This window comes from Engystomops pustulosus, unplaced genomic scaffold, assembly GCF_040894005.1.
Source record: "Engystomops pustulosus unplaced genomic scaffold, aEngPut4.maternal MAT_SCAFFOLD_226, whole genome shotgun sequence".
Classification (NCBI taxonomy): Eukaryota; Metazoa; Chordata; class Amphibia; order Anura; family Leptodactylidae; genus Engystomops; species Engystomops pustulosus.
Window position 1 is genome coordinate 2,194 of NW_027285105.1, and position 12,329 is coordinate 14,522.

Below are 12,329 nucleotides of genomic sequence, written 5' to 3' on the forward strand. Positions count from 1 at the left end.
CGCAGGGGGTCAGCGATCACTGCCGAGAGAGAGAGGGTTATACACAGAGAGAGAGCCGACCCCGGGGGGCCGCCACACGCAGGGGGTAAGCGATCACTGCCGAGAGAGGGAGAGAGGGGGTTATACAGAGAGAGAGAGCCGACCCCGGGGGGCCGCCACACGCAGGGGGTCAGCGATCACTGCCGAGAGAGGGAGAGAGGGTTATGCACAGAGAGAGAGCCGACCCCGGGGGGCCGCCACACGCAGGGGGTCAGCGATCACTGCCGAGAGAGGGAGAGAGGGTTATACACAGAGAGAGCCGACCCGGGGGGCCGCCACACGCAGGGGGTCAGAGATCACTGCCGAGAGAGAGAGAGAGGGTTATACACAGAGAGAGAGCCGACCCCGGGGGGCCGCCACACGCAGGGGGTCAGCGATCACTGCCGAGAGAGGGAGAGAGGGTTATACACAGAGAGAGCCGACCCGGGGGGGCGCCACACGCAGGGGGTCAGCGATCACTGCCGAGAGAGGGAGAGAGGGTTATGCACAGAGAGAGAGCCAACCCCGGGGGGCCGCCACACGCAGGGGGTCAGCGATCACTGCCGAGAGAGAGAGAGAGGGTTATACACAGAGAGAGAAAGAGAAAAAGAGATGGACCTATCAGAGCCCTTCCCCTGGGGTGTAGCCCCTCCCCTGGTCAGGGGTGGTACCTTCCAGATGGACCTATCAGAGCCCTTCCCCTGGGGTGTAGCCCCTCCCCTGGGGTGTAGCCCCTCCCCTGGGGTGTAGCCCCTCCCCTGGTCAGGGGTGGTACCTTCCAGATGGACCTATCAGAGCCCTTCCCCTGGGGTGTAGCCCCTCCCCTGGGGTGTAGCCCCTCCCCTGGTCAGGGGTGGTACCTTCCAGATGGACCTATCAGAGCCCTTCCCCTGGGGTGTAGCCCCTCCCCTGGTCAGGGGTGGTACCTTCCAGATGGACCTATCAGAGCCCTTCCCCCTGGGGTGTAGCCCCTCCCCTGGGTGTAGCCCCTCCCCTGGTCAGGGGTGGTACCTTCCAGATGGACCTATCAGAGCCCTTCCCCTGGGGTGTAGCCCCTCCCCTGGTCAGGGGTGGTACCTTCCAGATGGACCTATCAGAGCCCTTCCCCTGTGGTGTAGCCCCTCCCCTGGTCAGGGGTGGTACCTTCCAGATGGACCTATCAGAGCCCTTCCCCTGGGGTGTAGCCCCTCCCCTGGTCAGGGGTGGTACCTTCCAGATGGACCTATCAGAGCCCTTCCCCTGGGGTGTAGCCCCTCCCCTGGGGTGTAGCCCCTCCCCTGGTCAGGGGTGGTACCTTCCAGATGGACCTATCAGAGCCCTTCCCCTGGGGTGTAGCCCCTCCCCTGGTCAGGGGTGGTACCTTCCAGATGGACCTATCAGAGCCCCTTCCCCTGTGGTGTAGCCCCTCCCCTGGTCAGGGTGGTACCTTCCAGATGGACCTATCAGAGCCCTTCCCCTGGGGTGTAGCCCCTCCCCTGGTCAGGGGTGGTACCTTCCAGATGGACCTATCAGAGCCCTTCCCCTGGGGTGTAGCCCCTCCCCTGGGGTGTAGCCCCTCCCCTGGTCAGGGGTGGTACCTTCCAGATGGACCTATCAGAGCCCTTCCCCTGTGGTGTAGCCCCTCCCCTGGGCAGGGATGATACCTTCCAGAAGGACCTATCAGAGCCCTTCCCCTGGGGTGTAGCCCCTCCCCTGGGCAGGGATGATACCTTCCAGAAGGACCTATCAGAGCCCTTCCCCTGGGGTGTAGCCCCTCCCCTGGGCAGGGATGATACCTTCCAGAAGGATCTATTAGAGCCCTTCCCCTGGGGTGTAGCCCCTCCCCTGGGCGGTACCTTTGATCTGGACCTGGTCCTCGTAGTTGCCCCTGTAGGTGGCGTCGGTGCTGGGGGTGATGCAGGTGTAGTTGCCCCCGTCGCTGGCCCTCAGGTCTTGTACGTGGAGCAGGACCTCGCTATTCCCGATCCTCTCCAGCCGGACGCCCCCGGACCTCACCCGCTCCAGGTAAGAGTCTTGTGTGAAAGAGCCGTCCCAGGTGCTGAGCACATTCACAGCAGGCCCCGCCCCCGAGGAGAAGCGCCACTCAAAGTTCTGCTCCCGGGGGCCCTCATAGTCGCTGACGTTACAGGAAATGGCCACATCGGTTCCTTCCACCCGCAGGAGAGGACTCGGGGGGACACGGACTACACGGCCCAGCACTGCACCTGCAAGAGACAAGGTCACATGACAGTCACAGCGCAGTGCCCCCCTGCCACCAGAGAGCCCCCCCCCCCCTGCCACCAGAGAGCCCCCCCCCCTGCCACCAGAGAGCCCCCCCCCTGCCACCCAGAGAGCCCCCCCCCCTGCCACCAGAGAGCCCCCCCCCCTGCCACCAGAGCCCCCCCCCCCTGCCACCAGAGAGCCCCCCCCCCCTGCCACCAGAGAGCCCCCCCCCCTGCCACCAGAGAGCCCCCCCCCCCTGCCACCAGAGAGCCCCCCCCCCCTGCCACCAGAGAGCCCCCCCCCTGCCACCAGAGAGCCCCCCCCCCTGCCACCAGAGAGCCCCCCCCCCTGCCACCAGAGAGCCCCCCCCCCTGCCACCAGAGCCCCCCCCCCTGCCACCAGAGAGCCCCCCCCCTGCCACCAGAGAGCGCCCCCCCCTGCCACCAGAGAGCGCCCCCCCCCTGCCACCAGAGAGCGCCCCCCCCTGCCACCAGAGAGCCCCCCCCCCCCTGCCACCAGAGAGCGCCCCCCCTGCCACCAGAGAGCCCCCCCCCTGCCACCAGAGAGCCCCCCCCTGCCACCAGAGAGCCCCCCCCCTGCCACCAGAGACCCCCCCCCCTGCCACCAGAGAGCGCCCCCCCTGCCACCAGAGAGCGCCCCCCCCTGCCACCAGAGAGCCCCCCCCCCTGCCACCAGAGAGCCCCCCCCCCTGCCACCAGAGAGCCCCCCCCTGCCACCAGAGAGCCCCCCCCCTGCCACCAGAGAGCCCCCCCCCTGCCACCAGAGAGCCCCCCCCTGCCACCAGAGAGCCCCCCCCCTGCCACCAGAGAGCCCCCCCCCTGCCACCAGAGAGCCCCCCCCTGCCACCAGAGAGCGCCCCCCCCCTGCCACCAGAGCGCCCCCCCCCCCTGCCACCAGAGAGCGCCCCCTACCACCCGGGGGACCCCAAAATACAGCACAGCCCCCCCCCATCCTGTGAGGTGAGGTCACATGATCCCCCGTATGTGGGAGGGGCCTGGGTGCAGCGTCTGCTGACGCCATGACTGTGTTTCCCAGCAGCTTCACAGTCACCGGAGACGAGTCTGAACAAGTCCCAATAATCACCGAGCCAGAGACCGCACCCAGAGGAGGAGGGGTTAACAGCGGGCAGGAGTCATGTGACCCCCATACCACGCCCCCCAGGAGACTGTACAATCTATTACTCTCTGTTATCAGCCATTACACCCCGGGGAGAGGAGACTGTACAGGGGGGATACAATCTATTACTCTCTGTTATCAGCCATTACACCCCCGGGGAGAGGAGACTGTACAGGGGGGATACAATCTATTACTCTCTGTTATCAGCCATTACACCCCGGGAGAGAGACTGTACAGGGGGGGGGATACAATCTATTACTCTCTGTTATCAGCCATTACATCCCGGGGAGAGGAGACTGTACAGGGGGGGGGGGGGATACAATCTATTACTCTCTGTTTTATCAGCCATTACACCCCGGGGGGAGGAGACTGTACAGGGGGGATACAATCTATTACTCTCTGTTATCAGCCATTACATCCCGGGAGAGGAGACTGTACAGGAGGGATACAATCTATTACTCTCTGTTATCAGCCATTACATCCCGGGGAGAGGAGACTGTACAGGGGGGGGATACAATCTATTACTCTCTGTTATCAGCCATTACACCCCGGGGAGAGGAGACTGTACAGGGGGGATACAATCTATTACTCTCTGTTATCAGCCATTACATCCCGGGGAGAGGGAGACTGTACAGGGGGGATACAATCTATTACTCTCTGTTATCAGCCATTACACCCCGGGGAGAGGAGACTGTACAGGGGGGGGGGATACAATCTATTACTCTCTGTTACAGCCATTACACCCCGGGGAGAGGAGACTGTACAGGGGGGGGGATACAATCTATTACTCTCTGTTATCAGCCATACACCCCGGGGAGAGGAGACTGTACAGGAGGGATACATATCTATTACTCTCTGTTATCAGCCATTACATCCCGTGGGAGAGGAGACTGTACAGGGGGGGATACAATCTATTACTCTCTGTTATCAGCCATTACATCCCGGGGAGAGGAGATGTACAGGGGGATACAATCTATTACTCTCTGTTATCAGCCATTACATCCCGGGGAGAGGAGACTGTACAGGAGGGATACAATCTATTACTCTCTGTTATCAGCCATTACACCCCGGGGAGAGGAGACTGTACAGGGGGGATACAATCTATTACTCTCTGTTATCAGCCATTACACCCCGGGGAGAGGAGACTGTACAGGGGGGATACAATCTATTACTCTCTGTTATCAGCCATTACATCCCGGGGAGAGGAGACTGTACAGGGGGAATACAATCTATTACTCTCTGTTATCAGCCATTACATCCCGGGGAGAGGAGACTGTACAGGGGGATACAATCTATTACTCTCTGTTATCAGCCATTACACCCCGGGGAGAGGAGACTGTACAGGGGGGGATACAATCTATTACTCTCTGTTATCAGCCATTACACCCCGGGGAGAGGAGACTGTACAGGGGGGGATACAATCTATTACTCTCTGTTATCAGCCATTACACCCCGGGGAGAGGAGACTGTACAGGGGGGATACAATCTATTACTCTCTGTTATCAGCCATTACACCCGGGGAGAGGAGACTGTACAGGGGGGATACAATCTATTACTCTCTGTTATCAGCCATTACACCCCGGGAGAGGAGACTGTACAGGGGGGATACAATCTATTACTCTCTGTTATCAGCCATTACATCCGGGGAGAGGAGACTGTACAGGGGGGGATACAATCTATTACTCTCTGTTATCAGCCATTACACCCCGGGGAGAGGAGACTGTACAGGGGGGGGGGATACAATCTATTACTCTCTGTTATCAGCCATTACACCCCGGGGGAGAGGAGACTGTACAGGGGGGATACAATCTATTACTCTCTGTTATCAGCCATTACATCCCGGGGAGAGGAGACTGTACAGGGGGGGATACAATCTATTACTCTCTGTTATCAGCCATTACACCCCGGGGAGAGGAGACTGTACAGGGGGGGGATACAATCTATTACTCTCTGTTATCAGCCATTACATCCCGGGGAGAGGAGACTGTACAGGGGGGGATACAATCTATTACTCTCTGTTATCAGCCATTACATCCCGGGGAGAGGAGACTGTACAGGGGGGATACAATCTATTACTCTCTGTTATCAGCCATTACATCCCGGGGAGAGGAGACTGTACAGGGGGGGATACAATCTATTACTCTCTGTTATCAGCCATTACACCCCGGGGAGAGGAGACTGTACAGGGGGGATACAATCTATTACTCTCTGTTATCAGCCATTACATCCCGGGGAGAGGAGACTGTACAGGGGGGATACAATCTATTACTCTCTGTTATCAGCCATTACACCCCGGGGAGAGGAGACTGTACAGGGGGATACAATCTATTACTCTCTGTTATCAGCCATTACACCCCGGGGAGAGGAGACTGTACAGGGGGGGATACAATCTATTACTCTCTGTTATCAGCCATTACACCCCGGGGAGAGGAGACTGTACAGGGGGGGATACAATCTATTACTCTCTGTTATCAGCCATTACACCCCGGGGGAGAGGAGACTGTACAGGGGGGGATACAATCTATTACTCTCTGTTATCAGCCATTACATCCCGGGGAGAGGAGACTGTACAGGGGGGATACAATCTATTACTCTCTGTTATCAGCCATTACACCCCGGGGAGAGGAGACTGTACAGGGGGGATACAATCTATTACTCTCTGTTATCAGCCATTACATCCCGGGGAGAGGAGACTGTACAGGGGGATACAATCTATTACTCTCTGTTATCAGCCATTACACCCCGGGAGAGGAGACTGTACAGGGGGGGATACAATCTATTACTCTCTGTTATCAGCCATTACACCCGGGGAGAGGAGACTGTACAGGGGGATACAATCTATTACTCTCTGTTATCAGCCATTACACCCCGGGGAGAGGAGACTGTACAGGGGGATACAATCTATTACTCTCTGTTATCAGCCATTACACCCCGGGGAGAGGAGACTGTACAGGGGGGATACAATCTATTACTCTCTGTTATCAGCCATTACACCCCGGGGAGAGGAGACTGTACAGGGGGGATACAATCTATTACTCTCTGTTATCAGCCATTACATCCTGGGAGAGGAGACTGTACAGGGGGGGGATACAATCTATTACTCTCTGTTATCAGCCATTACACCCCGGGGAGAGGAGACTGTACAGGGGGGATACAATCTATTACTCTCTGTTATCAGCCATTACATCCCGGGGAGAGGAGACTGTACAGGGGGGATACAATCTATTACTCTCTGTTATCAGCCATTACACCCCGGGAGAGGAGACTGTACAGGGGGGGATACAATCTATTACTCTCTGTTATCAGCCATTACACCCCGGGAGAGGAGACTGTACAGGGGGGATACAATCTATTACTCTCTGTTATCAGCCATTACATCCCGGGGAGAGGAGACTGTACAGGGGGGATACAATCTATTACTCTCTGTTATCAGCCATTACACCCCTGGGGAGAGGAGACTGTACAGAGGGGATACAATCTATTACTCTCTGTTATCAGCCATTACACCCCGGGGAGAGGAGACTGTACAGGGGGGATACAATCTATTACTCTCTGTTATCAGCCATTACACCCCGGGGAGAGGAGACTGTACAGGGGGGGGGGGGATACAATCTATTACTCTCTGTTATCAGCCATTACATCCCGGGGAGAGGAGACTGTACAGGGGGGATACAATCTATTACTCTCTGTTATCAGCCATTACACCCCGGGGAGAGGAGACTGTACAGGGGGGATACAATCTATTACTCTCTGTTATCAGCCATTACATCCCGGGGAGAGGAGACTGTACAGGGGGGGATACAATCTATTACTCTCTGTTATCAGCCATTACATCCCGGGAAGAGGAGACTGTACAGGGGGGATACAATCTATTACTCTCTGTTATCAGCCTGGGCAGAGGAGACTGTACAGGGGGGGATACAATCTATTACTCTCTGTTATCAGCCATTACATCCCGGGAGAGGAGACTGTACAGGGGGATACAATCTATTACTCTCTGTTATCAGCCATTACACCCCGGGGAGAGGAGACTGTACAGGGGGATACAATCTATTACTCTCTGTTATCAGCCATTACACCCCGGGGAGAGGAGACTGTACAGGGGGATACAATCTATTACTCTCTGTTATCAGCCATTACACCCCGGGGAGAGGAGACTGTACAGGGGGATACAATCTATTACTCTCTGTTATCAGCCATTACACCCCGGGGAGAGGAGACTGTACAGGGGGGATACAATCTATTACTCTCTGTTATCAGCCATTACACCCCGGGGAGAGGAGACTGTACAGGGGGGATACAATCTATTACTCTCTGTTATCAGCCATTACACCCCGGGAGAGGAGACTGTACAGGGGGGGATACAATCTATTACTCTCTGTTATCAGCCATTACACCCCGGGAGAGGAGACTGTACAGGGGGGATACAATCTATTACTCTCTGTTATCAGCCATTACACCCCGGGGAGAGGAGACTGTACAGGGGGGATACAATCTATTACTCTCTGTTATCAGCCATTACACCCCGGGGAGAGGAGACTGTAAAGGGGGGGATACAATCTATTACTCTCTGTTATCAGCCATTACATCCCGGGGAGAGGAGACTGTACAGGGGGGGATACAATCTATTACTCTCTGTTATCAGCCATTACACCCCGGGGAGAGGAGACTGTACAGGGGGATACAATCTATTACTCTCTGTTATCAGCCATTACATCCCGGGGAGAGGAGACTGTACAGGGGGGGGGATACAATCTATTACTCTCTGTTATCAGCCATTACACCCCGGGGAGAGGAGACTGTACAGGGGGGGATACAAGCTATTACTCTCTGTTATCAGCCATTACACCCCGGGGAGAGAAGACTGTACAGGGGGGGATACAATCTATTACTCTCTGTTATCAGCCATTACACCCCGGGGAGAGGAGACTGTACAGGGGGGATACAATCTATTACTCTCTGTTATCAGCCATTACATCCCGGGGAGAGGAGACTGTACAGGGGGGATACAATCTATTACTCTCTGTTATCAGCCATTACATCCTGGGGAGAGGAGACTGTACAGGGGGATACAATCTATTACTCTCTGTTATCAGCCATTACACCCCGGGGAGAGGAGACTGTACAGGCAGATACAATCTATTACTCTCTTATCAGCCATTACACCCCGGGGAGAGGAGACTGTACAGGGAGATACAATCTATTACTCTCTGTTATCAGCCATTACACCCCGGGGAGAGGAGACTGTACAGGGGGGATACAATCTATTACTCTCTGTTATCAGCCATTACATCCCGGGGAGAGGAGACTGTACAGGGGGATACAATCTATTACTCTCTGTTATCAGCCATTACATCCCGGGGAGAGGAGACTGTACAGGGGGGATACAATCTATTACTCTCTGTTATCAGCCATTACACCCCGGGGAGAGGAGACTGTACAGGGGGGATACAATCTATTACTCTCTGTTATCAGCCATTACATCCCGGGGAGAGGAGACTGTACAGGGGGGATACAATCTATTACTCTCTGTTATCAGCCATTACACCCCGGGGAGAGGAGACTGTACAGGGGGGGGATACAATCTATTACTCTCTGTTATCAGCCATTACACCCCGGGGAGAGGAGACTGTACAGGGGGGGATACAATCTATTACTCTCTGTTATCAGCCATTACATCCCGGGGAGAGGAGACTGTACAGGGGGGGATACAATCTATTACTCTCTGTTATCAGCCATTACACCCCGGGGAGAGGAGACTGTACAGGGGGATACAATCTATTACTCTCTGTTATCAGCCATTACATCCCGGGGAGAGGAGACTGTACAGGGGGGGGATACAATCTATTACTCTCTGTTATCAGCCATTACACCCCGGGGAGAGGAGACTGTACAGGGGGGGTACAATCTATTACTCTCTGTTATCAGCCATTACATCCCGGGGAGAGGAGACTGTACAGGGGGGGTACAATCTATTACTCTCTGTTATCAGCCATTACACCCCGGGGAGAGGAGACTGTACAGGGGGGATACAATCTATTACTCTCTGTTATCAGCCATTACATCCCGGGGAGAGGAGACTGTACAGGGAGGATACAATCTATTACTCTCTGTTATCAGCCATTACATCCCGGGGAGAGGAGACTGTACAGGGGGGATACAATCTATTACTCTCTGTTATCAGCCATTACACCCCGGGGAGAGGAGACTGTACAGGGGGGATACAATCTATTACTCTCTGTTATCAGCCATTACACCCCGGGAAGAGGAGACTGTACAGGGGGGATACAATCTATTACTCTCTGTTATCAGCCTGGGCAGAGGAGACTGTACAGGGGGGGATACAATCTATTACTCTCTGTTATCAGCCATTACATCCCGGGGAGAGGAGACTGTACAGGGGGGATACAATCTATTACTCTCTGTTATCAGCCATTACATCCCGGGGAGAGGAGACTGTACAGGGGGGGTACAATCTATTACTCTCTGTTATCAGCCATTACACCCCGGGGAGAGGAGACTGTACAGGGGGGATACAATCTATTACTCTCTGTTATCAGCCATTACATCCCGGGGAGAGGAGACTGTATAGCTTGCAGGTCAGGCAGTGAAGGGTTAAGCAGGTGACATCACTACACCTGGGAGCGGCAGGTGAGTCAGTATCCGTCTGCTGTTCCCATGGAATTGAACATTCCCAGTTTTGCTGTGACACAGAGCCCAGCGCTCCCCTCCTGCACACACAGGGGGCGCTCTCCCCCCCACTAGGGGGTAATAAGGGAGGTGTCAGTCTTCACTGTAAATCTTACATGTTATTTATGAAGCAGGAGGCTCAGGATGATCATGTATAATCAGTTCCCAGGATGTAGAGGGGCTGGAGACTGGGGGGGAGGGGATGGGGTCTTTGTGTCTGCAGCTACAGTAATGTGAGACCCCCGACCCCCATTGTGAGGGAATGTGAGACCCCGGAGGAGGGGGAATTCCTGTACGGCCCATTGTCATCCCCCAGACACCAGAACTAATGAGCGTCAGCTCTGAGGACGAGACCAGACCGAGGCTGCGTTCACACTAAGCGGATGGGAATGACTGCGGAAACCGCAACGTGTGAACATGTCCAAAGGGGAGGAGACAGGGGCCGGACCCTAGTGGGAGGGGCCCAGGTGACTTACACCCACACCCAGGTATAACCCCTGCAGTGACCCCCGCCCACAGTATTACCACCTACCCCAGCATCACTCCCGAAATGTCTACCCCCGCACCCCAGGGTTACCCCCATACCCCAGCATCACTCCCGAAATGTCTACCCCCGCACCCCAGGGTTACCCCCATTCCCCAGCTTCACCCCCGCAATGTCTACCCCCATACCCCAGTGTTACCCCCATACCCCAGCATCACTCCCGAAATGTCTACCCCCGCACCCCAGGGTTACCCCCATTCCCCAGGGTTACCCCTGCAATGTCTACCCCCGCACCCCAGGGTTACCCCCATTCCCCAGGGTTACCCTCATTCCCCAGGGTTACCCCTGCAATGTCTACCCCCGCACCCCAGTGTTACCCCCATACCCCAGCATCACTCCCGAAATGTCTACCCCCGCACCCCAGGGTTACCCCCATTCCCCAGGGTTACCCCCATACCCCAGGGTTACCCCTGCAATGTCTACCCCCGCACCCCAGTGTTACCCCCATACCCCAGATTCACCCCCGCAATGTCTACCCCCATACCCCAGTGTTACCCCCATACCCCAGCATCACTCCCGAAATGTCTACCCCCGCACCCCAGTGTTACCCCCATTCCCCAGCATCACTCCCGAAATGTCTACCTCCGCACCCCAGTGTTACCCCCATACCCCAGCTTCACCCCCGCAATGTCTACCTCCGCACCCCAGTGTTACCCCCATACCCCAGCTTCACCCCCGCAATGTCTACCTCCGCACCCCAGTGTTACCCCCATACCCCAGATTCACCCCCGCAATGTCTACCCCCGCACCCCAGTGTTACCCCCATACCCCAGCTTCACCCCCGCAATGTCTACCCCCGCACCCCAGGGTTACCCCCATACCCCAGCTTCACCCCCGCAATGTCTACCCCCATACCCCAGGGTTACCCCCATACCCCAGCTTCACCCCCGCAATGTCTAGCCCCGCACCCCAGGGTTACCCCCACAATGACCCCCGGCACCCCAGGGTTACCCCCACAATGACCCCCGGCACCCCAGGGTTACCCCCACAATGACCCCCGGCACCCCAGGGTTACCCCCACAATGACCCCCGGCACCCCAGGGTTACCCCCACAATGACCCCCGGCACCCCAGGGTTACCCCCATAATGACCCCCGGCATCCCAGGGTTACCCCCACAATGTCTACCCCCATACCCCAGAGTTACCCAGCATTACCCCGGCACCCCAGCATTACCCCCGCCCCTCTGTAGTATTACCCCCGCCCCTCTGTAGTATCACTTCCCACCCCCACACTAATGCTCCCACAGTTACCTCACACCCCAGTATTACCCCTGCGCTGCATAGTCCCTCTCCCCCCCGTCCTCCCGGTGTGGTGGTCTCTCCCCGGGCTCCGGGCCGTGCACTCACCGGACAGTACCACTATGACAGTGATTATGGGGGTGCCCGGGCTCCTCATGCTGCTCCCGCCGCGGCCGCACGTCTTGTTCTATTCACTGACCAGGGGAGGGGCTAGACACAACAAAACACGCCCACTGTCCGCCCACATCACGCCCCTCACACACGCTCTCCCATGACGACGTCTCTAGGTAAGGAATCACACCTGCCCAACTGCCGGCCAATCAGCAGCCTGCGCCTCACCTGCTCTGCTTTGTGATTGGTTGGCCTGGGATGGGGCGGAATAAGGGCGGATCTTCTCTTTCATTCAGGTGAAACTGAGGCGAAAAACTTCAGAGGCTGAGAGCAAACAGAGCGAAGGTTACCGTAATGATAGTAATAGCGGGGACATAACCTTATACCA

The 12,329-nt window shown here is 56.5% G+C and overlaps 1 protein-coding gene across 1 annotated transcript; it reads right to left on the reverse strand.

Annotated features, from left to right (window-relative positions):
- Positions 1–519: 519 nt before the first annotated feature.
- On the reverse strand, positions 520–12,093 carry LOC140109591 (prostaglandin F2 receptor negative regulator-like). The gene is made up of 3 exons (XM_072132097.1): positions 11,939–12,093; positions 1,854–2,222; positions 520–578 (listed from the first exon to the last, which is right to left on the reverse strand). Exons 1-3 carry the CDS (start codon positions 11,985–11,987, stop codon positions 520–522), a joined length of 477 nt encoding a protein of 158 aa, XP_071988198.1. The 5' UTR covers positions 11,988–12,093.
- Between the last annotated feature and the right edge of the window lie 236 nt (positions 12,094–12,329).